The sequence below is a fragment of the Heteronotia binoei genome, chromosome 1, assembly GCF_032191835.1.
Source record: "Heteronotia binoei isolate CCM8104 ecotype False Entrance Well chromosome 1, APGP_CSIRO_Hbin_v1, whole genome shotgun sequence".
Classification (NCBI taxonomy): domain Eukaryota; kingdom Metazoa; phylum Chordata; class Lepidosauria; order Squamata; family Gekkonidae; genus Heteronotia; species Heteronotia binoei.
In genome coordinates this window covers 192149679-192177305 of record NC_083223.1, presented here as the reverse complement: position 1 = coordinate 192177305, position 27627 = coordinate 192149679, and the positions used below count along the sequence as shown (strand labels likewise).

The following is a 27627-nucleotide window of genomic DNA, read 5'->3' as shown; positions in this document are numbered from 1 at the left end:
ACTAAAGCTGATAAAAAACAAGTCCGTAATTAATTAAAGCAAACACATTCTACAAGTGAAATGGAAGGTAAGCAATTTATAAATAACACAGCAATTAGTAGAACTAGCAGTTCTTCAAGATTAATGGCTTACATATACAATGATGGATCACTCACTTTATGGTTCATTATCTTTCCATAGGTTTCCACTAGGGACTCAGCATAAAAGGGAGTTTCTCCATAAAGCATTTCATACATGCAAACACCAAGAGACCACCAGTCACATTCAGGACCATACTTTCCTTTCCCATCTTCCATGGCCTGCAGGATTTCTGGAGAAATATAGTCTGGTGTTCCAACTGCCACTGAAGACTGAACCTGCAAGAATTAACAGTTTTATGACTAAAAATGATCTACATTGTGCATGCTTCTGGGTGCAGATTTGTGCATTTCTACTTGTAATGGCCAAGAGGAGATGGAAGGAAAAGAGGTGACATTTCCCAGCAGGTCAGTCTAGGGAGGCAAGGAAAGCTTTAATAGAGTCTTAAGCTACATGTAACAACTCATACACTGTTTTCGCACACAGCTTACCTTGCAGTCACAATCCTGTTCCCTCTGCAGCGTCCGGTCAGATTCCCACCATCTGCGCCGGAGTTACAGGAAGTGCCGCAGCTTCTGCGTAGCAAACGTAAACTGGGTTTTAGCGGTTTACATTAGCTACACAAAAGCCGCGGCACTTCCTGTAACTCCGGCGCAGATGGTGGGAAATCTGACCGGATGCTGCAGAGGGAACAGGATTGTGACTGCGAGGTAAGCTGTGTGCGAAAACGGTGATAATCTACCCTCTAGGGTTCAGCAGCAAATCTAGTTGCTGCTCTCTGTCGCAAAAGCAAATTCTGAATTTCTGCACAGTTCTCTTTTTGTTCCGATCAGCTGTCCTATATACCCCAATGCGACTATCCCAGCCACCGCATCACCAAGTGCTCATTTATTTGGCCAAAATTTTAAGTAGTATGCTATTTTAATTGGCTTTGGATGGCCAAGTGATGAAATCCTTAGACTTAGTACATCTCAAACCTTTTCCAAATATCTCTGCACAAAATAATCATTTACTAATTTGAAGGGGTGGGGGAACCATAGCAATCATTGCCTCCCCACCACTGAGAACATGACTAAGGCAGGCCAAGTTCTTACCTGTAACCTCCTTGCCTTTCTACTTCCCTTTATTGGGCACAGAGTATATCAGTGTTGCGGATTATATTTATGTAGGTATTTATAGTGGGCTTGTGTGGTTCAGTGATGCTGTGAACTATGCCGTGCAGGGCCATCCAAGATGGACGGGCCACAGCTGAGATCCCAGACAAAATGTGATTCACTGGAGAAGGAAATGGCAACCCACTCCAATATCCTTGCCAAGAAAACCCCATGAACAGAAACAAAAGGCTAAAAGATATGGCACTGGAAGATGAGCCCCTCAGGTCAAAAGCTGCCCTATATGCTACTGGGGAAGAGTGGAGGGCTAGTACAAATCACCACAGGAAGAATGAAACTGTCAAGTCTGCTATGAGTTACTCAATATCTGTATTAAGTTTGGTTCTGAAGTAAAGGAGTCTGGGTACTTTACAGTGTACACCGGGGGCTGCTAGCCCACTTTCCTGCCCCCTCACTAGAAAGGCCTTTGTTGTGTAACCTGCTTTGAAATGCTAACATGTGAACAAGATAGTGGCGCCTTCCCAGCCTTGTTCTCTGTGGGGAGTATGGGGTGTCAAGGCTTCGGCCTGGGAACGAAAGAAGTAGCATCCTAGTGCGAAGATGTGTTGCATAGATTGCCCCCCCCCCGTAGGAATCCTTTAGATTCATACCTTAAATACTGGATTAGTGCATATGTATTTCAGTCCTTCAATCTCTGCCATGGTCTCTAGTTCTGATTACAATAAACTTGTTACTCTATCAAGAGACTCGTTATTGAATTCAGCCGACTTGACATTTTGAAGGACTCCTCTATCTTGGAGTTCAACCTTTCCGGCAACTGAAAAGGCGATGTCCGAACAGTCTCCGGAGAATGGAGGATTCCCAACCAGAGTGGAGGGGGCCGAGACACCCTGGCACATCCATACTGCCAGAAGGACCGCGGCCTCCCCTCCACAGTTTCAGCTGGTGGTGACCCCACGGCAATACCAGCCAAGGACCTCCACTACGCTGATGGATCAAGCCCCGGTCCGACGGGAGGCGATCATGACCCGCCACACCAAGCGGGTCCAACTGGCTGAGGCCGCCGCCGCCCACCCGGGCGAGGCGAGCGAAGGCGCCGGAGCCGCAAGCCCCCGGGAGTGGAAGCGAAGGGGCCGAGTGCGGAGCGGATGACGGAGGGGCGAGCCCCAAGGACCAGACCGATGAGGAGTACGAGGGGTTTCGCGCGATGGTCCGCAGGGAGATCGACGGGGCGGTGAGAGACCTCAAGGACCAGATGCAGACCCTGACCGCGCAGCTGGGCAGAGCGCTGGGGGTGACCGGGGCTCGCCAGCAACAGCCAGCCCCGACGGGTCCGCGGGGACCCCCGGTTCAACAGGGCCCCGCCGCCCCTCCACCCGGAGCGGCCCCGCAAGCCCCAGCGGCGCCCCCTCCTGCCCCGGTCAGACAAAGAGACCTGGGGGGAGGCCGGGAGCTGGACGCCACGTTCGACGGGGACCCGGAGGAAGTGAACTACTTCGCGATCCAGGCGAACAGCTACATGCACTACTGGGGGGACTCATTCCCCGATGAGATGAGCCGCGTGGACTACCTCGGGTCGAAGCTACGGGGCGCAGCGAAGAAGTGGTATGTGAGCCTATGCGAAACCAACAGCCCGGTCCTCCACTTCGTAAACACTTTCGTGCAAGCCCTGCTGACCCAGTACGAGGACCCCCTGCAAGAAACCCGAGCGCTGGCGGCGCTGCGGAACATGAAGCAAGGGGCCCGATCCATCCGAGAGTACGCGGCCGACTTCCAGGCCAACGCCGCCCGGGCTCGGAACTGGAACGAGGTGATGAAGATCGAGCACTTCACCAATGGGCTGAACCCGAGCATCCTGGATAGAGCGCTCACGCAAGCCCGCCCCGATACCCTGGTGGGGTGGATTCAGCTGACGGGGGAGGTGGAGACCAACCTGAAACGAGTGGCGATGCTGCGCCAAGCACTGGCCGCCGGCAGGGGAACGCCGAAAGCAAGCCCCGGGAAGGCTGAGCCACCTAAAGTCAAGAAGCAGGCGGTGGCTGCCCCGTGCGTCCTGGTGGAAGAGGTGCACCATGTCCCGGACGCCTACCGCGACCTGATGGAAGTATTTAGTGAGCGGGAGGCCAACCAGCTACCCCCCCACAGGAGCACAGACTGCGCGATAGAACTAATCCCCGGGGAAAGCCTTCCCAGGGCCAAGCTCTACCAAATGGGGTGGGCTGAGAAGAAGGAGCTGCGAAAATTCCTAGACTTGAACTTGAAAAGGGGGTTCATCAGACCCGCGACGGCCCCCCACGCGGCCCCCGTGTTGTTTAGAAAGAAAAAGGACCACAGTCTTAGGCTTTGCACTGATTTTCGTGGGATTAACGCGATTTCCATGTCAAACGCCTACCCCATCCCCCTCATCAAAGATTTGCTAAGCACGGTGGCGGGGGGGAAGATTTTCACAAAGCTTGACCTGCGGGACGCGTACTTCCGAGTGCGCATCAAGGAGGGGGATGAGTGGAAAACGGCGTTCAACACCCCGATGGGGCAATTTGAATATTTAGTCATGCCGTTTGGATTGCAAGGGGCACCTGGGGTGTTCATGAATTTCATAAATGATGTATTGCGGAAATTTCTGTACAAGGGGGTGGTGGTGTACCTTGATGACATCATTATTTATTCGCAAGACGAACAATCCCATGTGAAACTAGTGAGGGAAGTGTTGGCCACCCTGCTGAAGCACCAGCTCTACGCCAAGCTGTCTAAATGCGAGTTCCACCGCACGGAACTAGACTATTTGGGCTTCCGGGTGTCTGGGGACGGGCTGGCCATGGATCCAGCTAAAGTTCAGGCAGTTCTAGAGCGGGCCCCCCCGAGGACACGTAGACAGCTCCAAAGTTTCATCGGATTCTCCAATTTCTATAGGACATTCATTGAAGGGTTCGCCCAGATCGCTCTGCCCCTAACAGACCTCCTGAAGACGAAGGGGAGGGGGGAGGAGGCAAAGCGACCAGGGGCCAGGCTGAATTGGACACCGACTTGTCAGGCGGCTTTCGACCGGCTTAAACAACTGTTCACAAGCGAGCCGGTCTTAAGCCACCCAGATGAGCGGAAGGGGTTTGTGGTCCAATGCGACGCCTCCGATGTCGCCGTAGGAGCCATTCTCATGCAGAGGGATGAGGAGGGGAAGCTGAGACCCTGCGCTTACATTTCGCGAAAGTTCTCAGAGGAGCAGAGGAACTGGTCAGTGTGGGACAAAGAGGCTTTCGCTGTCATGTTTGCACTGAAAACTTGGAGGTCCTGGTTGGAGGGAGCCAGGGTGCCCTTTGAGATATGGACGGACCACAAAAATCTAGAGGCACTAACAGGGAAAAGAAAATTGAGTGAAAAGCAAATCATGTGGGCGGGCTTCTTCTCCAGATTCGACTTCACCCTGAAGCACATCCCGGGGACCCGCAATTTTCTAGCAGACGCCCTGTCCAGGCTCCCACAGCATGAGAGCCAGAGAGAGGAAGTGGTAGATTCCCTGATCCCCCCCACACAAGTGGCGGCTATGGTCACTACCCGCTCGCAGAGGAAAAAGGAATTGAGTGGGCTAAGCAAAGAACGAATCACCCTAGAGGCCGAACGGGAGGGAGGTGGGCGGCCGGAGGGGTTGCAGAAAAGAAAAGACGCTCTTTGGTACAAGGGGGAGAAACTGTACATCCCGGAAACATTAAGGAAAGAAATTCTCCAACTATGTCACTGCTCCAAATTAGCTGGGCACTTCGGCTATGTAAAAACCTTGCACTTAGTGCACCGGCAGTTCTGGTGGCCGTCCCTAAAGAAGGATGTGTCGGACTTTGTAGCTGGTTGCCCGGTGTGTGTGATGGCAAAAAAGAGGGGGGGGAAACCCCCGGGACTCCTACAGCCTCTGGAAACAGCAAAACGGCCATGGGCCATAGTGTCCATGGACTTCATAGTCGAGCTACCATCCTCCCGGGGGAAAACAGTCATACTGGTGGTAGTGGACACGTTTTCAAAACAAGCCCACTTCATCCCCTGCAGCCAATTACCCACGGCCAAGAAGCTAGCGACTTTATTTTTCGACCACGTGGCCAAGCATCACTCCATCCCTGACAAGGTCATAAGTGACAGGGGGCCTCAGTTCGTTGCCACCTTCTGGCGGGAGTTTTGTAAATTATTAGGGATGGAACAGGGGCTAAGCTCTGCCTATCACCCCCAGACGGACGGACAGAATGAGAGAGTGAACGGGGTGCTAGAGCAGTACCTACGGTGCTTTGTGAGCCTACGCCAGTCAGACTGGGTGGACCTCCTCCCCTTCGCTGAATACGCTTACAACAACAGCGCTCACAGTTCCACAAAAGCATCTCCCTTTGCAACAGTGTTTGGGTATGAGGGAAAGCCGATCCCCATGCTGCCAGGGGGGGAGGGATTGACGGGCTCAAGTTTCGAGCAATGGTGGCAAGGTCCCAGCCAATGTTGGCCAGCCATTCAAGAAAACCTGAAGCTGGCTAAGGAGGCGTATAAAAAACAGTACGATAAAAGCCATGTGCCAGTCTGGGACTTGAAGGTGGGGGATTCCGTATTTCTGTCAACAAAAAACCTGCCTCTGGCACAACCGTCTAGGAAATTGGCTTTTAAGTTCTTAGGGCCATTCAAAATCAAGCGGGTGATCAACCCGGTGACAGTAGAGTTAGACCTCCCCCCTGCCCTTGGTAAAGTCCACCCTGTTTTTCATTGCAGCCTACTGCGCAGATCTCCGGGGCCGTCCAAATGGCATTTGCAAGATTCACCAACCCTCCCCTCGAAGGGGGAGTGCCGGAGCCTCTCGGGGCCCGAGTTCCGGAGCCATAAATGTGAATCGCCCTCCTTGCAAGGCCGCCCGGCAGGGGGGGGGGCCCTAGGGGGGGCAGTATGTCAAGTCTGCTATGAGTTACTCAATATCTGTATTAAGTTTGGTTCTGAAGTAAAGGAGTCTGGGTACTTTACAGTGTACACCGGGGGCTGCTAGCCCACTTTCCTGCCCCCTCACTAGAAAGGCCTTTGTTGTGTAACCTGCTTTGAAATGCTAACATGTGAACAAGATAGTGGCGCCTTCCCAGCCTTGTTCTCTGTGGGGAGTATGGGGTGTCAAGGCTTCGGCCTGGGAACGAAAGAAGTAGCATCCTAGTGTGAAGATGTGTTGCATAGATTGCCCCCCCCCCCCCGTAGGAATCCTTTAGATTCATACCTTAAATACTGGATTAGTGCATATGTATTTCAGTCCTTCAATCTCTGCCATGGTCTCTAGTTCTGATTACAATAAACTTGTTACTCTATCAAGAGACTCGTTATTGAATTCAGCCGACTTGACAGAAACGGCTGGGCCAAAGCTGAAAGGACACTCAGCTGTGGATGTGTCTGATGGTAAAAGAACAGTCCGATGCTGCAAAGAATAATACTGCATTGGAATGTGGAATGTAAGATCTATGAATCAAGGAAAGCTGGATGTGGTCAAACAAGAGATGGCAAGACTGAACATCAACATCTTGGGAATCAGTGAACTAAAGTGGACGGGAATGGGTGAATTTAACTCAGAGGATCACTACATCTATTACTGTGGGCAAGAGTCCCGTAGAAGAAATGGTGTGGCCTTTATAGTTAACAAGAGAGTGAGGAAGGCAGTAATGGGATACAGTCTCAAAAATGACAGAATGATCTCGGTCCATATACAAGGCAAACCATTCAATATCACAGTAATTCAAGTCTATGCCCCAACCACTGATGCAGAAGAGGCTGAAGTGGACCAGTTCTATGGAGATCTACAACACCTTCTAAAATTAACAGCAAAAAAGATGCCCTCCTCATCATAGGCAACTGCAATGCCAAAGTAGGAAGTCATAAGGTAACCAGAACAACTGACATCAAAATGAAGTCGGGCAAAGGCTAATAGAGTTTTGTCAAGAGAACAAGATGGTCATAGCGAACACCCTCTTCCAACAACCTAACAGGCGACTCTACACATGGAAATCACCTGATGGGCAAAATAGAAAACAAATTGATTATATACTCTGCAGTCAAAGATGGAGAAGCTCCTTTTGTTGTTCTTAAGTTGCACAGTCGAGTCTGACTCTTTGCTACGCCATGGACAAAGTCACGTCAGGCCCTCCTGTCTTCTACCATCCTCCGAAGTCTGCTCAAATTCGTGTTTGTTACATCAGTAACACTGTCCAGCCATCTCATCTTTTGCTGTCCCCTTCTTCTTTTGCCATAGCTGTCCTCCCAAGGAGCAAATGTCTTTTAATTTCATGGCTACAGTCACCATCTGCAGTGATCTTGGATCCCAGAAATGTGGAGTCTGTCACTACTTCCATATCTTCCCCTTCTATTTGCCAAGGTGTGATGGAGCCGGATGCCATGATCTTAGTTTTTTTGATGTTGAGTTTCAAGCCTACTTTTGTGCTCTCCTCTTTCACCCTCAACAAGAGGTTCTTTAGGTCCTCCTCACTTTCTGCCATTAGAGTGGTATCATCTGCATATCTGAGGTGGTTGATGTTTTTCCAAGCAATCTTAATTCTTGCTTGTGCTTCATCCAGGCCAGCATTCCGCATGATGTACTTTGCATATAGATTAAATAAGCAGGGTGACAATATACATCCTTGTCGAACCCCCTTTCCTATTCTAAACCAATGAGTTGCTCCATATCCCGTTCTGACAGTTGTTTCTTGACCCTTATATAGGTTTCTCAGGAGACACGTGAGGTGGGCTGGCACTCCTATCTCTTTAAGAACTTGCCACAGTTTGTGATCCATACAACAAATGCTTTAGTGTAGTCAATGAAGCAGAAATAGACATTTTTCTGATACTCCCGTGCTTTCTCCATAATCCATCAAATGTTGGCAATTTAATCGCTAGTTCCTCTACCTCTCCAAAACCCAGCTTGAACTGCTGAAGCCTAGCTTGTAGGATCTTTAACGACCTTGCCAGCATGTGAAATGAATGCAATGGTGCAATAGTTTGAACATTCCTTGGCATTACCCTTCTTTGGGATTGGAATATAAACCGATCTTTTCCAATCCTGTAGTCACTGTTGTGTTTTCCAAATTTGTTGACATAATGTGTGCATCACTTTAACAGCATCATCTTTTAGGACTTTGAATAGCTCAACTGGGATACCATCATCTCCGCTTGCTTTGTTGTTAGTAATGCTTTCTAAAGCCCATTTGACTTCACACTCCAGGATGTCTGGCTCAAGGTAATCGATTTCACTTCCATGGTTGTCCGGGACATTGAGATCCTTCTTGTATAATTCTTCTGTGTATTCTTGCCACCTTTTCCTGATCTCTTCTACTTCTGTTAGGTCCCTACCGTTCTTGTCATTTATCATGGCCATCTTTGCATAAAATATTCCCTTGATTTCTCCAATTTTCTTGAATAGATCTCTTGTCCTTCCCATTCTATTATTTTCCTCTATTGCTTTGCATTGTTCCTTCAGGAAGGCCTCCTTATCTCTCCTTGCTGTTCTCTGGAAATCCGCATTCAGTTGGGTGAATCTTTCCTTTTCACCTTTGCCTTTCGCTTTCCTTCTTTCCTCAGCTATTTGCAAAGCCTCATCAGACAGCTTTCTTGCATTTCTTTTTCTTTGGGATGGCGCTGATTGCTGCCTTCTGTACAATGTCATGAACTTCCGTCCATAGTTCTTCAGGCACTCTGTCTATCAACTCTAGTTCCTTAAACCTATTCTTCACCTCCACTGTATATTCATAAGGGATGTGATCAAGGTCAAACCTGAATGGCCTAATGGCTTCTCCAGTTTTCTTGAGTTTAAGCCTGAATTTTGCGATGAGTAGCTCATGATGTATATTGTCACCCTGCTTATTTAATTTATATGCAGTGTACATCATGTGGAATGCTGGCCTGGATGAAGCACAAGCCAGAATTAAGATTGCTGGGAAAAACATCAACAACCTCAGATATGTAGATTATACCACACTAATGGCAGAAAGCGAAGAGGACCTAACCTCTTGTTGAGGGTGAAAGAGGAGAGCACAAAAGTAGGCTTGAAACTCAACATCAAAAAAACTAAGATCATGGCATCCGGCCCCATCACACCTTGGCAAATAGAAGGGGAAGACATAGAAGTAGTGACAGACTCCACATTTCTGGGATCCAAGATCACTGCAGATGGTGACTGTAGCCATGAAATTAAAAGACATTTGCTCCTTGGGAGGACAGCTATAGCGAACCTGGGCAGTATAATAAAAAGTAGAGACATCACCCTGCCAACAAAAGTCTGTATAGTCAAAGCGATGATATTTCCAGTAGTAATGTATGGCTGTGAGAGCTGGACCATAAGGAAGGCCCAGCGCAGAAGAATAGATGCTTTTGAGCTGTGGTGCTGGAGAAGAATCTTGAGAGTCCCTTGGACTGCAAGAAGATTAAATCAGTCAGTCCTAAAGGAAATCAACCCAGACTGTTCACTGGAAGGTCAGATGCTGAAGCTGAAGCTCAGATACTTTGGCCACCAAATGAGAAGGGAGCACTCCCTGGAGAAGACCCTGATGCTGGGAAAGACAGAAGGCAAAAGAAGAGGGGGTCGGCAAAAAATGAGATGACTGGACAGCAGTACTGATGTAACTAACACGAATTTAAGCAGACTTCAGAGGATGGTGGAAGACAGGAGGGCCTGGCGTGACTTTGTCCATGGGGTAGCAAAGAGTCAGATTCGACTGTGCGACAGAACAACAACAAAAAATATTTATATTCAATTTTTTCTCCCAAATGAGGACCTCAAAGAGATTACAACACTATTCTCCCCTCCTCACGAGCCCACATATCCTCACAAACCTATTTGAGGATCTCACAAGCCTATAAGGTACATTTGGCTGAGACAGTGTGACTGACCCAAAGTCATCCAGCAAGTTTACAGAGTGGTAATTTGAATCTGGGTCTGTCATACCCTACTCTGACACTCCAAGTAATACATCTCATTGGTTTTCAGTGACATACCAGCTCTGAGGCTGCTTCCATCACAGGAACATCAAATGCCTCCTGTAGTTTTTGTGTAAAGTGGCATTATCATGGGCATATTAATCCTTCAGGCTTCCCTTTGGGTCTGGCTTTAGTGAGTGGATTAATTAAACCACACTGGATGAAGAGTGTGATCTTTTTCTCTGCCATGTGTCAACTGTCTCCCCCAGTCTCCAAGAGTTTTATCTCAGTTACCAGCAAAAGTAATACAGATCTTTGCAATGCCAACCCCCACCCCCACCCCAGGCTGCTTCTAGCCTCCAGAAACTACATTCCAGGGGTCATAGGACTTGCCTGGATTAATAGCCATACATGGCAGGGGAGAACAGGAGAAGGGTGAAATCACTGTATTCTACTTCTGCCAGCAGTAAAGATCCATGCTCTACATTGGCAGTAAAAAGGATCCAAACCCTTTGTTCCAGCAGTTCATAGACCCTCTCCTCCATTCAGATCTCTACTCAGTCATTTGTATTTTACTCATTCTTTACTAAAAGCATCCAGGCTCTGCAACTGGAGACTCAAATTTTCTGTGGTGTGATACCAAGAAATGTGACACATCTCAGTATATATTATGTATTCTTAGAAATTTGTGGAATTGCAGACTTTGGATAAGGATTTAAATTTTCAATGTCTTTGATTTTTCTATAGTCCAGAAAAAGAGGGTATGACAGGTTTTTTCTACTAACAGAGGGGACCCACACAACCGCCTACAATTTTGTGAAAACTAGGTTTGTTTTAAACTAGTAACCTTCTCCTTAGTTATCAGGTGTGTAGCAAGGGTATAGAATTTGGGTTCATTGCCATGAATTAAGTTTTTTGGTGAGCAAGTTAGAACAGGGAGATTACTGAGACAAAAACTGTATATAAATAACAGAAGATTTATTTACTTACAGGTTCGTTTCAAGGAACAGATCAGCAGCACAGGCCTCCGGATAGTCAGAGGAGAAACCTGGCTGAGGCACATAAATTTAAGCTAGTCAGGGCTTCAGGGTGTGGTTTGAATTCTCTTTAATGCTTTTCAGGTACAAATAGGGTTTTACCGACTAGCTGCTAGGTTGGATCTTCTCTCTTAAGCACAGCCTGCTGTTTCCCAGGAGTTAGACTAAATGTTACAAGGTCTGCACACTACTACAGACAGGCCTAATGATCAAGTACTTTATTCTCTCACAGAGGTTGAGCTAAGCCACTCTGCCACAATACCAGGTACAGCTACCCTTCAAACTGTCTGATGTTTTACTGAGGCAGACACAGACTCTCACTGCACTCTCACTGAGGCAAACTCCACTACCTCTCTTGCTGTGCTTCCCCTCCAACATTCCAGCCTCCTTCTGAATGGTGATTGGATGCTGAAGCAGCACTCCATAGGCTCAGCCAAGTGGCTGCTTTCCCCTTCAGGGACAGGGCAGCCTCCTCTCTGTCACAGAGGGAAAAGTATTTAAAAGGCTAAGTTTTGGCTGACATCTTCATTGCTTAATTGACTTGTTAATCAAAATAATGTAATTTTCCCAATTATTAACAGTTTTCAGTAATCTGAACAACTACACCATAAGTTATTTTAACCAAGCATTTTAAAGTTATCAACAATGCTTGTCTCCAGGTATTTATGCAGTGGATTTTATTTTTAATATTGTTAATTTTCAAACATGAATAACAGGCAGAGAATTCATGAAACAGCCAAGTTACGAAGCAGAGAGCTCTGCATAGCTCAATAATCAATATCATATGATCCTTTTTAACACCTGTGCATTCATTGCTAAATATGGAAGCCAAGATCAGTAATACTGCCAAAATCTGGATGATTGGGTAGGTTATGAAATCCCTCACTTGCAAATAGAACTGCTCACCTATTTACAACCACCCCAACATTATCAGTGCAAGTACTAAAATGGTCATTTTACAGGAAGGAATATTTATTAACATCACCATTTAGAGTGGCAAACATGGACCAGAAATGAATGGTAGGAGAAATATACACTAGCTGCTTTCTAATTTACCGTTCCATCTTCCATCAGTTTTAGACATGAACCAAAATCTGCTAACCGAATATGTCCATTCATATCCATTAGGATGTTGTCTGGCTTGATGTCCCTGTAAATGAAATCATTTGGGTCATTCCACATTAATTCTTAATACATTCCGATACATATAGTAAAACATTTTACATTTTAATTGTTTGTAATTTGTTTTTGGTATATCCCAGACTGATATGCATATCTTTAAAATTAAACATCATTGAGACACATTAAACTGCCTTATACTGAATCACACCCTTGGTCTATCAGGGTCAGTACTGTCTACTCAGACTGGCAGCGGCTCTCCAGAGTCTCAGGCAGAGGTCTTTCATATCACCTAATACCTGATCCTTTTAAATAGAGATGTCAGGGATTTAATGTGGGACCTTCTGCCTGCCAAGCAAATGTACTACCACTGAGCCACAGCCCCTCCTCAAAAGCAGGACTGAAATCCAGCCAAATAAATCTTAATCATATAAACATGCATCCAAACAGACATTCCAAAGATTTAAGGGATCTTAAGCCTTCTTACAAGGAGGCAGGAATTTCCATTGATACTCCCACTGCAGACCCTTACTTTCTCCCTTATCTTTTTTTTGGAGGGTCCAGAGACTCCAGATAACAAAATTTGGCATATGCTGCACTTGAAGGAGATTCAGAAAGTGTAATTAGTACAGTGGCAAAAGTGCTGCCTAACACTAGTTATAGGGAGCATGACTCACCAGTAATAAAGCCAGTATGGCGAAGTAGTCAGCATGTCCGACTTGGATCTGGAAGCCTCAGGTTCAAATACCCACTCTGATAAGGAAGCTTGCACTAGGTGACCTAGCACCAATCACACATTGTCAGCTTAACCTACCCTCACAAGGTTGTTGTGAGGATAAAATGGAGGAGAGAATTATGTGAGCCATTTTAGGTCTCTATTGGGAAGAAGGTATGGTTTAAATAAAGTAAATAAATGAAGAGTTGCTTGAAAGTTGTTATTATAAACTTGAAAGAGTTGCACTGGCAGTTGACCTGGTTATTATAAGCTTGAAAGTCCTGAACAACCTAGGACCAGATTACTTAAAGAGTGGCGTACTCCTATACAATTGTACAAAACAGAACAGGGGGGGTCACAGTGTAACAGAAGAACAAAACCAACTGTATACAAAATTGTAAACAGAAGGCTAAAAATAATAATTATAATGATAAACAAAGTAATGTATTAAGGAAGTCTACAAAGTGGAAACTATGTAACAGTAATGTGGTCACAGACAAATCCAACATATATAACAGAAGGCAAATGCGAAAAGTACAAATTTAAGGATGTCCTCCAGTGTAGCTGTAATGGACTCAAGCAGTTAGCCTGAGCAAGCAGGGAACAGCTTGCGCTGGTTGGCTGAGTCACAGCCATGGATACCAAATATATCAATCTGCAAGAAGGCTTGTGTGGGGGGAAATCACCTCACAGTTTAGTTCAGTTCCAGTATTGAAGGAGTTCAGTTGTGACAAGCAACTGGGAAGGAGCTGGGAACAGCCTGTGGGCTGAGTCCCTTGTAAGACAGAACTGATTTTAGGGTTTCTGCTGGTGAGAGAGTTATTTGGAAGAAGGGGCAAAGTCAGGCTCTTTCTGTGAGGAAACACTCCGAGTGGTAGCAGAGGAGAACTGAAGACTCTGCTGAGGAGATCTGTCAGCATTTCAGGGCAGAGTCCTAGTTTAATTTAAGAACAAACAACCACACTGGGAGATAGGCTAAATCCTTGTGGCTGAGAAGAAATCCCAGGAGACAGATAGGAACACTAGCTGGATGGGACTGAGACACACAGGATTGAAGGGCTTGTGAGATAGCACTCATGGGTATGAGTCCTGAGGTATCACTATAAGTTCTGGGGTGTGCCTGTATGCTAGTCAGAACATCTGTGTGGGGAAAATTCTGGCACAAGTCAGATAGTCCTCAGTGTGAAAGACAGTGTGACCTTTTTTATTTAATAATCCTTCTCTGCATAGAGTGTTCCTAGTGCTAAGGAAGCACTGTCTGCCTGTTTAGTACCTGCTTGTTAGTTTTGCATATCTTCTGCCAATTTTATGTTTGATATTACTTCAGCCTGTTAAAATCTCTCGGGATTAGAGACTGTTTGATTAGTTGAACTTCTGCCTGCTAACTGATTTGTTTATATCAATCAGTTGTAGGACCTCCTCTCTTGTCACCTCAATCTGACTCAGGTCTTTTCACACTCCTTCCAAAATAAGTGGTTCTGGAGCGGGCAAACACTTCTCATCTTCCATAGTGAAGACGGAGGCAAAAAATGCATTCAACTTCTCAGCCATTTCCCTATCTTCCTTCAGTAATCCTTTTACCCCTTGGTCATCCAAGGGCGCCACTGCCTCCCTGGATGGTTTCCTGCATCTAATATATTTGAAGAAATTTTTATTGTTGGTCTTTAAGTTTTTTGCAATATGCTCCTCATAGTCCCCTTTTGCCTGCCTGATCACAGTCTTGCACTTGATTTGCCACAGCCTGTGTTCCCTTTTATTAATCTCACTTGGACTAGCTTTCCACAGCTTAAAGGAGTCCTTCTTACCTTTTACAGCTTCCATTACTTTGTTTGTTAACCATGCAGGCCTTCTCTTATACCTGTTTGTGCCTTTGCTAACTTGTGGTATATATTTTATCTGAGCTTCTAGGATTGTAGTTTTAAATAGCCTCCAAGCTTCCCCTAGGGTTTTGACTGTATTTACTTTTCCTTTCCGTTTCCTCTTCACATGCGTCCTCATCTCAGAGAATTTACCTCTTTTAAAGTTAAACGTGGTTGTGCTGGTCTTTTGGGGAAACTCCCTGTTTATACAAATGGTGAAATCAATAATGTTATAGTCACTGCTCCCAAGCGGTTTGATCACTTTTACATCTCTCACCAAGTCTTGGGCATTACTTAGGACCAAATCCAGGATCGCCCCACCTCTGGTAGGTTCTGTTACCATCTGCTTCATAGCACAGTCATTGAGAGCGTCTAGAAACTCAATCTTTCTCTCAACCAGAATACATATTGTATTCTGATGACACCCAGCTCTATCTGCTTATGGACGACCAACCGGTCTGCGCCTCAGAAAATTTGGATCGGGCATTGCAGGCCGTGGCTGAGTGGCTCAGACTGAGTGGACTGAAGCTAAATCCTGCGAAGACAGAGGTCCTTTGTCTGGGTCGTCGGGGACCGGGGGGGGGGGAATTCCCCTGCCAGTTTTTGACGGTGCGCCGCTTACGGCGGCGGACAGGGTCAAGAGCCTGGGGGTACTATTGGAGCCTTGCTTAAAAATGGAGGCTCAGATAGCAGCCACTGCAAAGTCGGCTTTTTTTCATCTTAGGCGGGCAAGGCAGTTGGCTCCCTTCCTGGATTGCGACGACCTAGCAACAGTGATCCATGCTACGGTCACCTCGAGGTTGGACTACTGTAATGCCCTCTACATGGGGCTGCCCTTGTGTCGAACTCGGAAATTGCAGCTGGTGCAGAATGCCGCGGCCCGGCTATTACTGGGCCTCCCAAGATGGGGGCACATACGACCGGGTCTTCGGTCTCTGCACTGGCTCCCAGTAATATACCGAGTTCGGTACAAGGTGCTGGTTATTACCTTTAAAGCCCTATATGGCCTGGGACCTGCCTACCTGAGGGACCGTCTCTCCCCACACGTTCCCCAGAGTGTACTGAGATCAGGAACCCCAAACCTTCTCGCTATCTCCGGGCCAAAAGAAGCCCGCCTTAAATCCACCAGGGATAGGGCTTTCTCTGTTATGGCCCCTACATGGTGGAATCAGCTGCCGGAGGAGGTGAGGGCCCTGCGGGACCTTGTTCAATTCCGCAGGGCCTGCAAGACAACCCTCTTCCGGCTAGCTTACACCTGACTGACGAGAAACTTAACGTAGCTTTCCAGACTTTTGTTATATATTCTGTTATGATGCTTAATGTTTTAAGGTTTTAAATGTTTTAAATATTTATACATCTAAATGTTATTAATTTTATGTTTGACTCCCTGTTGTAAGCCGCCCTGAGCCACCTTGTGGGAAGGGCAGGATATAAATCCTAAATAAATAAATAAATAAAAATATTGACCCAATAAATCTGTGGGAAGTTAAAATCACCTATTATGACACAGTTTTTACGTTTAGCCACTATCTTTAGTCCTTCCATCATATTATAATTGTCCTCTATCTTTTGATTTGGTGGGCGATAAACTCCCATAGTTAAATTTCCTTTTGGGCCCTCTATTTCGACCCAAAGCATTTCTATTACTATAATTACTATTATTTCACTCCCTCCCTTGCCTTTTGTTGTTTTGGTTTTGAATTTGAAAATGTATAGTGCTTTGTTATTTTCTGATAGGATTTTAGTTTGTGTGCCTGAGGTACTGGGTAAAAGTGACTGAAAAAAATCAGTGGTCACTTCCCCCAAGCTGACCCTGACAGTCCCTCACAGTAGCTAAGTCCAAAGTTTGGTGTAGTGGTTAAGTGTGCGGACTCTTATCTGGGAGAACCGGGTTTGATTCCCCACTCCTCCACTTGCACCTGCTGGCATGGCCTTGGGTCAGCCATAGCTCTGGCAGAGGTTGTCCTTGAAAGGGCAGCTGCTGTGAAAGCCCTCTCAGCCCCACCCACCTCACAGGTTGTCTGTTGTGGGGGAGGAAGGTAAAGGAGATTGTGAGCCGCTCTGAGACTCTTTGGAGTGGAGGGCGGGATATAAATCCAATATCATCATCATCATCATCATCATCATCATCATCATCATCATCATCATCATCTTCTTTTTCTTCTTCTTCTTCTTCTTCTTCCTCCTCCTCCTCCTCCTCCTCCTCCTCCACAGGAGTAATCTCTCCAATAAAAGTTCATACAAAGCTCCCAAGGAGGGCTCCTAATGAAATCATCATGCCCAACTGAACTGACTAGAATACATGCTGTAATTGTGAGAGGCAGCTGAGTCCCATTGCTAATCCATTTCTCCTTAACTAGAAATCCTGTTCAAGACTTGAGAAGCTCCATCAGCTCTTGACAATGAGTTCTACTCGAAGCAGGCTTTATATCAATTGCCTGTCCAGCTGATAAGGATTTCATTAGCAGCCCTCCTTGGTAGCGTCATATGATCTTTTCTTGGGGATATTATTCCTGTGGACTTCGGCCTTAGCTACATTGGAGGACATATTTGATTTGATTTATTGGATTTATATCCCGCCCTCCCCGCCAAAGCAGGCTCAGGGTGGCTCACAACAATAAAAGCAATACATTACAGTAAAACAGTTCAATTCAATCAAACATTAATAAAACATTTAAGCAATTCATCAGTTCAACAATTCAACAATTTAAACAATTTGGTGCTAATGTCATTTAATTTCCAGTGGCATTTGTGCTCTTTGCATTTGCCATCTATTTCCTATATTGGATTCATCCATGACTACATTACTGTTATATAGTTTCTACTGTATAGACTTTCTTAATACATTACATTGTTTAATCTATATGATTATTATGATGATAATATACCGAGTTTGGTGCAAGGTGCTGGTTCTTACCTTTAAAGCCCTATATGGCCTAGGACCTACCTACCTTAGGGACCGTCTCTCCCCATATGTTCCCCAGAGAGAGCTTAGATCTGGTTCTCAAAATCTGCTAACAATCCCCGGGCTGAAGGAGGCCCGCCTGAAGACAACCAGGGATAGGGCCTTTTCAATTACAGCTCCTGGATGGTGGAACCAGCTACCGGAAGTGGTGAGGGCCTTGTGGAACCTAGGGCAGTTCCACAAGGCCTGTAAGACGGTCCTCTTCGGGCTGGCATTTACCTGATTGGGATTTAAAAACTGTGAAGGAAGGATGTAAGAATAGCACCAAACTGATTGACTGTTTCTCTGTGTTACTGTTTTAATTTTTGTAAATTATTTAATGTATTTTACTATTTATTAAGCCGATTGTTGAATTTTATGTTGTGAGCCGCCCTGAGACCGCCTTGGTGGGGAGGGCGGGATATAAATTAAATAAATAAATATTTTGTTTTACTCTTCTGTTCACAGTTTTGCATACAGCTGATTTTGTTCTACTCCTATATACAAGCCAAGCTTCCCAGTTGAGATTAGGTTGAGCAACCCCTCTTTGTATGCACCACCTTCTGAAATGAAGTGCATGGCCAAACAGCCTCTTCTCTTGTGGCATATCAGATTAGCAGTGCATTCTGTACAGCCTGGCACTGTGTTTGCTGGAAATTCACTGCTCAGTAAAGATTCTGCTTTATAATACCTATGCCTGTTCTTAAGTTGTTTAATACCCAATTTTTGAGCTTTTCATTTTATATTTTATAATGATATATTTTAAATGTTCTGATGTTTATTGTTTTATGGTTATTATAATGTTTTTGTAAGATTTATATGCTGTTAGCTGCCTCTGGAATTTATTTGATGGGTGACTGCTGAAAGTGGTGGTGCTACAGAAAACTTTCTTTGGCATTGTGGTTCAGAACAAAAAAAGGCATAGGAGGAGATCCTTACTAACTTAGCTACAATCACTGAGATACATGTGTGGCTTTGTAGGCAGAATGTGGAAATGAGAACAGAAAAATATCAAAGTTAACATGCAAACTTTAGTTTCCAGTTTGATTGAAGAAATCATGTTTGCTGGGGACTTCACATAGCAAACAAAAAAGTCACAATATGCTGGATGAGGGTGGCCATGATTGGTTGCACAAGCTGTAAACTTGCATTATTGATACTATCTATGTCTACAAGCAGGGCTTTTTTTCTGCAAAAAGAGGTGCTGGAACTCTCAAGAGGGAAATGAAGAACACACAGGTCCCCTTCATGAACTTTTTAACATTTTTGAAAATTTTGTTTCCACTAAGAGGTTCCAGAACTCCATTCCACTACTTTCCCCAAGAAAAAAAGCCATACCTATAAATATAGACTACAAGTGCCTTAAATAACAGAAGAAAAAGATTTTCCATAAACTACTTGTTTCATGTGCTTTCTTATAATATTTACAAAATAATTTACTTCATTTTTACCTCATTCTTCTATTGAATGGGGACTCAAAGTGGTTTATAATATTCTCCCCTCCTCATTTTGTGATCACGACAACAACCCTTTAAGATCATTTTGGCCCTCCCTGCCTCCATTTTATCCTCACAACAACACTGGCAGGTAGGTTAGGCCAGAGTGAATGGTCCAAACGTCACCCAAGCAAGTGTCCATGGCAGAGTGGAGATTTGAACCTGGGTCTCCCAGATCCTAGGGTAATACTTTATCTACTTTATCACACTAGCTCAAATCATTAAAATATTAATGCCTTGATGTATAAATACTTATCAGCATCAGTAAGAGACAAAACATTCCAGGTATTTTGCCCTTTTCATTAAAATGCTATATCAAAAACAATAAGTGCTCTATTCTGGCAACTTAAGCCATGTCTTAATAATTACAGCCAAACCCAACATGAATACAAGCATTTACTGCCGCCAGAACAGGATGTGTAATCAAGTTAGCAGCTAGTCTTCTATGGTTCTATGTAAAAGATATACAAGCAAATTGGTATTTTTAATAATTTCTCCTAAAACTAGTTCTCCTCTCCAGACTTCTTTCTAAAATTACTAATGGATCTGCTTTAAGGAACCTGGCTTTAGTTCCTTTATGAAATTTAAATGCTAATAAAGCAAGAAATAACACACAAGGGGAGATACATTTTCCAGCCAACAAATGTATGCCTTGGGTGTGCTCAGTTACTGATGTTTATTCACAAAAACACACACACTTCAAATTTTGGCCAAGGAATGCAAACCTTGTCATGTTTCACTGCACTTACAAAATGGTCCCTTTAAAAACACACTGGTTTAATATAAAAAACAGAAAAGGAGGAAAGAAAGGGACGAGTTTTTAACACTGGGTTTCAAACACGTTAGCTGGTAAGAATATACAGCATTGAATAGATTATTTATGATTACAACATAATTCCTTATCAATAATCCAGAATTGTACAGTAAAAAGTATGTGCCAATGCACAGACATTGTACATTTACAATATACACCACAGAGTTTTTAGATTATTTATCTTTTTTCTGTTGTCTATTGTTTTCTATTATCTATTATTTTTCCAAATTTATGTACAATATTTATACCACTTTTATCAGAATTCCAAGAGTGAACAAAAGCATTTTTTTAAAATGACACACTATCAAGCTTACAAAATCATTTGTGAAAGACAGGGCATAAAATAAGCAACAGTCTACAGAACTGACCATATGGAATTATCTCACACATAAGTGAACCAAAATAAATAGACTTGGGGATGCCCAAGTTCTGGAGTCACTACTGAGAAAGCTCTAGAGAGATGCTGTGGCTCAGTGGTAGGTCTGCTTGGCATGGAAAACATCCCACAGTCAATCCCTAGAATCAGGCAATAAGTGACATGAAACACCTCTACCAGGACCCTAGAGAGCCACTCTCATTCTGAGTAGACAGTAGTAGCCTTGATAGACAAGGGGTCTGATTCAGTATAAGGCAGCTTTATGTATTGAAGTGCCTCTGCTAAAGATGGTAGCTAAGACTGAGTGGGCTGAGTGGGCTGAAGTTAAATCCTACGAAGACAGAGGTCCTTTGCTTGGGCCGCCGCGGCCCGGGGAGGGGGATCCCCCTGCCGGCTTTTGATGGTGCGCCGCTTATGGCGGCGGACAGGGTCAGGAGCTTGGGGGTGCTATTGGAGCCTTCTTTAAAGATGGAGGCTCAGATAGCAGCCGCTGCCAAGTCCGCATTTTTTCATCTTAGACGGGCAAGGCAGCTGGCCCCCTTTCTGGAGCGCGACGACCTAGCAACAGTGATCCATGCTACGGTCACCTCAAGGTTGGACTACTGCAACGCCCTCTACATGGGGCTGCCCTTGTCTCGGACCCGGAAACTGCAGCTGGTGCAGAATGCCGCGGCCCGGCTGTTATTGGGTCTCCCAAAGTGGGAACACATTCAGCCGGGTCTTCGGACTCTGCACTGGCTTCCAGTGATATACCGAGTCCGGTACAAGGTGCTGGTTATTACCTTTAAAGCCCTATATGGCCTGGGACCTGCCTACCTGAAGGACCGTCTCTCCCCACATGTTCCCCAGAGAGCACTGAGGTCAGGAACACAAAATCTCCTCACTATCCCCGGGCCAAAAGAAGCCCGCCTGAAAGCCACCAGGGAAAGGGCTTTCTCCGTTATGGCCCCCGTATGGTGGAATCAGCTGCCGGAAGAGGTGAGGGCCCTGCGGGACTTAGCGCAGTTCTGCAGGGCCTGTAAGACGACCCTCTTCCGGCTAGCCTATACCTAGCCTACATTTAGCTAGGATAACAACCTGAGGAAACTGGCCAGCCATCTGTTCACAGGAAACTGAATTACTCTGTTTTAATGTTTTAACTGCTTAAATTATTTAATTGTTTTACATTTGAAATTGTTTACTTTTAAGTTTGATTAATTGTTGGAAGCCACCCTGAGCCATTCGTGGGAAGGGCGGGATATAAATCCCAAATAAATAAATAAATAAATAAATAAATAAAGCAGGGTTTGTCCAGCTGATTTCAAACTTTAGGAGTGTAATATGTACTGCTCAATTCTGGCTGCAACACTTCCCCATTTGCAGAATCAAAATCTTTTCTCTTGATACAAAACATTTCCGTCTTCTTAGTGGACAAAGTGCTCAGAACTATTGCACACCCCATCTCCTTCCCAGAGCCTTATATATTGGTTTTAGGCCAATTCAGACAGGATATGGCTACTACTACCCTTTGCCTTAGGAAGCCAGGTCATCCCACATGGTGTGAAGCATGGCCAAAGTTAGACAAGAGTCATAGAAGGCAACTGCTATACTTGTGGATCAAGGCTGACTATCTAAGGCTCAAGAGAGGCTCAAAAGTAGGTTTAATACAGAGTTTACATCTACTTTCTTTCTCTGGCTCTTTTCAGAATAGGAATGCCCATTTCAAAGAATCAAGTTATAACACTACCATGATTCTCTATTACACACATACACCTTTCTTCCAAGAAATAAACCTATAATCTACCACTTCAGAAAATGCAGGAATAAATTACTTAATGCCACTGAATTACTTAATGCCACTGTAATTTGATATTTACCAGAAAATAAAAAAGAGAAAGTGCAAGAGGAAGGAAACAGACAACAATCAGGGACCACAAAGAAGCACAGGGCCTACTGTGGTTGTTTGGTACAGCATGGATTCATCTTTTACATAAGGACCTGGTTCCCTTGGATCATCTACTCCAGCAAAAAATTGTCATCATCCAAGGTTAAACTTGTTATGGCCCAGACTCACTGTCCAGACACATTTTGATTCTCAGTTGCCACAGTGTGTGAGCAGAAGAGTTGGAATACTTCTGTCTATGACAGATCTAATGAATGTTTTTGTGTGTTCAAGGCAACAATATTTCCCTTCATCACCTTTCCTTGAGCATCCAGCCATAGGAGAGGGAAAGTTTAACCCAACAGCTAGGATCCAATAAGCACAAAGAGAGCTAAGGAGAAGAGTGTCTGATGTCGTTGTTTGTCAAGCTGGATGTCCAAAAGAAAAAAAACATGAGTTCTGGGGAAGTACAAAGTTTGCATAAAGTTTTGGGATGTACACTTCCAAGATACTTTGGTCCTAATAAACGTTATAATACAACTTTATGGAATTCATCTGCAGGCTGACATGCCTACTTGCAATCTATGTCTAAGTTGGGAGCTACATAGTACAGTTTAGTTAAGAACTTATTTATTTTTATTTATAGGCACATTTCTTTGCTGAGACTCAAGTCAATGCAATAGGACTGAGATCACAAAAAGAAGTATCAGACAAGATTTGCCATAAGCAGAGCAAAAATGGAATGACAAAGGCAGAAAACAATGCTATAATCATAGAAACATAGAGTTAGAAGAGACCTCCAGGGTCATCTAGTCCAACCCCCTGCACAATGCAGGAAACTCACAAATACCTCCCCCTAAATTCACAGGATTTTCATTGTTGTCAGATGGCCATCTAGCTTCTGTTTAAAAACTTCCAAGGAAGGAGAGCCCACCACCTCTCAAGGAAGCCTGTTCCACTGAGGAATCGCTCTAACGGTCAGGAAGTTCTTCCTAATGTTGAGCCGGAAACTCTTTTGATTTAATTTCAATCCATTGGTTCTGGTCCTACCTTCTGGGGCCACAGAAAACAATTCCACACCATTCTCTATATGTGACAGCCCTTCAAGTACTTGAAGATGGTGATCATAGCGCCTCTCAACTGCCTCCTCTCCAGGCTAAATATTCCCAACTCCTTCAACCTTTCTTCATAGGACTTCATCTCTAGACCCCTCAAACATCTTCATCACCCTCCTCTGGACCAGTTCCAGATTGTCTATATCCTTCTTAAAATGTGGTGCCCAAAACTGAACACAATACTCCGGGTGAAGTCTTACCAGAGCAGAGTAAAGTGATACCATCACTTCACGTGATTTGGACACTATACTTTTGTTGATACAGCCCAAAACTGCATTTGCCTTTTTAGCCACCACATCACACTGTTGACTCATGTTCAGCGTATGATCCACTAAGATCCCTAGATCCTTTTCACACATACTACTGCTAAGACAAGTCTCCCCCATCCTATAACCATGCATTGGATTTTTCCTACCTATATGCAGAACTTTACATTTATCCCTGTTAAAATTCATTTTATTGGTTTTAGCCCTGTTTCCCAGCCTGTCAGGGTCATCTTGTATCCTGTTTCTGTCTTCTTCTGTGTTTGCAACCCCTCCCAATTTAGTATAATCAGCAAATTTAATAAGCATTCCCTCTATTCCTGCATCAAAATCATTGATAAAGATATTGAACAAAATAGGTCTCACGACAGATCCTTGAGGCACTCCACTTGTCACTCCTCTCCAAGAGGATGAAGAACCATTCACAAGAACTCTTTGAGTGTGATCTGTCAACCAGTTACAGATCCTCCTAACAGTAACAGGATCCAAACCACATTTTACCAACTTGTCAACAAGGATAGTTTGTGGAACCTTATCAAAAGCTTTACTGAAATCAAGATGAACCATGTCTACAGCATTCCCCTGATCCAGCAAGGTAGTCACTTTTTCAGAAAAAGTGATCAGGTTAGTCTGACATGACTTGTTCTTGAGAAACCCATGCTGGCTCTTAGTAATCACAGCCATTCTTTCTAAATGTTCCAGGACTAACTGTTTGATTATTTGTTCTAAAACTTTTCCAGGTATAGACGTCAAGCTGACGGGTTGGTAGTCACCCGGATCCTCCTTTTCCCCTTTCTTGAAGAGGGGGACAACATTTGCCCGCCTCCAATCTTCCAGCACCTCTCCCGTTCTCCAAGAATCCTCAAAAATAATGGCCAGAGGCTTAGAAATTACATCCTCAAGCTCTTTTAGAACCCATGGATGCAATTCATCTGGCCCTGAGGACTTGCTTTCATTTTTAAAAATGAGGAGTTTATGTACTACCCCTATGCTGATCCTAGGTTGGAATTTCATATCCTCATTATATGTTCTGTTTTTGCCATGTTGAGCACCGTTTCCCTCAGAAGAGAAGACGGGGAAAACTAGGGATTGAGCAGTTCAGCCTTCTCTTCATTACCTGTTACAATTTCTCTTTCCTGCCCTCATAATAATACACATAATAAACAGTGGAATACATGGCAATCCTATTGACTTTTTAAAAACCTTGGTTTTTATTAGGTAAGATGGCTACAGCAAAAGGGACAAACATGGCTACAGTAAAAGGAACAAATTAGGATGGAGTGGTGAGGTGACAGTATGACCACATTATACATTATGCAGTTTTAGCTAAAAATATACTAAAGGACTTAAAGTGTTCAAAAAAGAGGAACTAGAATGATCAACACAGTAGGAATGCTATCATCTGAGAAGACACTTAAAAGAGCAGGATTGATCACAATTGTAACTAATGAGTATGAGAGACAGCACAGTAAATTATATTTGCAATGCAGAATTGGATGAGAGTTTTGAAAACAGCTTGGTTCTATAACTTCAATTCAGATTTTCCATCAGGTAGAAAAATACAGAAAGACATTAACCCACTACCACCAAATGATGATTCTGAATTTAGTCATAGAAAAATCATTACTATTTGACAAAAAGGACACAATAACAAGAAGACGGTATTTTTCATTAATGCTACAAGCTATTCTAAGGCCACAGGCTAGGATCTAAAGAACTAACAACCACCAAGGGAAATTAGCAAAAATGTTACTAGGTGAATCCAATTTGTAAAGTTCAAAACCAGATAATCTTAAAGCTATGAGATAAATAATCTTCAGGTGAAACAGGACAAATTGCAACAATTACAAATGAGAATTCCAAAACACAGGGGGTTAACATGTTTTTGATTAATTGGTTTTTGTTTCCAGAAGTCACTGATTCCATAAAGCTCTCAATCTAATTCAAAGTACAGTACATAATGAAATCATTTTGCAAATTTTACATATGTATTTGTTTAGATTATTTGTGGTCACCTTCCCAGAAATCTGCTCAAGGCAGCTGTTAGTCTCATTACTTAGATTTAGTTTCTATTTCCTTTAATTTGTAAGTATATACATGATCAATAGAAAAACTACTGCTTTTAGAGAGAGTTTACTGTGGTCATATTTTTAAGTATGGGGTCTTGGTCTGCACTTTCAGAAAAATCGGCCTCACTACGAAATTTTCATCAAAGCTATTTAAAAAATTAACAACAACAACAACAACAAAATTTTATTTGTATCCCGCCCTCCCCGCCGGAGCAGGCTCAGGGCGGCTAACAACACAATTTAGGTTTAGTTATACAGAAATAGATAAAAATACATTTAAAGCAATTCCTAAGCTTCAAAAAGACCCCACTATGGCAGCCAGATGCTTCTCATTAGTAAAAATGGGCATGTGCTGAGATGAGATCTTAATTTCCTCCCCACTCTCCTGGATAATGGGAATCTCTAGTTTGCAATGATGCACAGACGTGTTGTGAAATGTCCTGGGTGGCAACTTGCATCAAGATACTTTCATGTGGGTAGCTGTGTTAGTCTGTAGCAGTAAAACAAAATTTGACTCCAGGAGCTAGAAAAGATCAAGTTCCAGGGTATAAGCTTTTGACAAAGTGAGTTTTGACTCACAAAAACTTATAGCAGCATGAGCCAGTGTGGTGTCGTGGTTAAGAGTAGAAGACTCTAATCCAGAGAACCAGATCTGATTCTAGGGCTGCCAAGTTCCCGAGCCGTGCTGGGGGTCCCCCCCCCCAGAGGTTCCCAACCTGCCGGCCAGCATTGGGCCAGCAGGGGAATCCTCCCCCAACATCACTGGCATGATGATGTCTCTAGCAGTGACATCATAGTGACATCATAGTGCTGGCCGCTCTAGGAGCTTCCATGAAAACTCTATGGTTTCTCCAGTTGCTCTAGCAATCCCAAACTGCTACAGCGTCCAGAGACTTCTGGGTTCGAAAAATGGCGAGCTGAGCTGCTTTCCTTAACGGGGGCAGGCTGGCACTTCTGTTCGGGGTAGTAAAAGGCAAATTAATGCCTTCTGACTACTTTTCTCAGCTAGAGAATCGTCCAAGATATGCACAGATACTTTGAGGAGACTTACCTTGGCTGTAAGGGAGTCCTGGAGGGGGCTCCTTTGAGGCTTTGAGGGATCTCCGGAGAGAAGTTGCATATTCATCATCTGTAGAAGTTTCCAGAGTCATTCATTTGACTTAAGTTCGACAGGATCTGAATCTTCTTTTACAACTTTAAACATCTATTCTACAAAAGACTGGTGTTGATTTGGATAAACCACCAAAAAAAAGGTATCGATTGCTATCTCTTCACTCTGGGACTATTCAAAGCTAAACAAAATGAAATTAAAAGGTGGGAGTTGGATATAATGGAAGCTTGAGAGGAGGAGAAGAAAAGGGGCTAAATTTTAACTGTGTAAATTTAAGAGACAGTGCGAAAAGGAGAAAGGAATTTATTGTTTAGTCTATCTGTGGTTGAGGAAGTAGCCCCATCATCATAGATCTGCAGCACTCACAGTCAACACAGGACGTATGTCAGACATCGCGAGATTTCTCTACCAGTGAAACGAGACTTGGTGGCAGGAAAAGCAGGAAGGACCAGAGGAAGAAGAAGGAAGCAGGAGAAGTAAACATCCTACTCTAGGATTATAATGCCAGAGAGAAACATCAGCGGCCATTGCTGGGAGGATAAAGTTTTAAAAATGTTTTTAAAGTGACTGGGACAACAAAAATTGGCAGAGTTAACTGAGTTGGCAATTTTTAAAATAAGGACTATTGGACAGTGGTGAAGAAGATTTGAATTGGATAAAGGGGAAAAAAGAAAATTTTTGAAAGTGAAGCAAAAGTCGTGACCGCCATTTTGGGGAAAATAAAAAATTTAATTATTAATATCTGAGCCTGGGAGGCTCA

General features: G+C 44.1%; 1 protein-coding gene across 11 annotated transcripts in view; it reads right to left on the bottom strand.

Annotated features, from left to right (window-relative positions):
• CDC42BPA (CDC42 binding protein kinase alpha) overlaps positions 1–27627 on the bottom strand; it is a 324619-nt gene that overhangs the window by 169165 nt on the left and 127827 nt on the right. For 10 of the 11 annotated variants that reach the window (XM_060245772.1, XM_060245688.1, XM_060245715.1 and 7 more), the window contains exons 6-7: positions 12182–12275; positions 156–356 (exon numbers count right to left, since the gene is read on the bottom strand). In XM_060245772.1, coding sequence (XP_060101755.1) covers positions 156–356; positions 12182–12275 — 295 coding nt within the window. The remainder of the gene's footprint in view (positions 1–155; positions 357–12181; positions 12276–27627) is intronic. The other variant, XM_060245706.1, reaches the window with a different exon arrangement.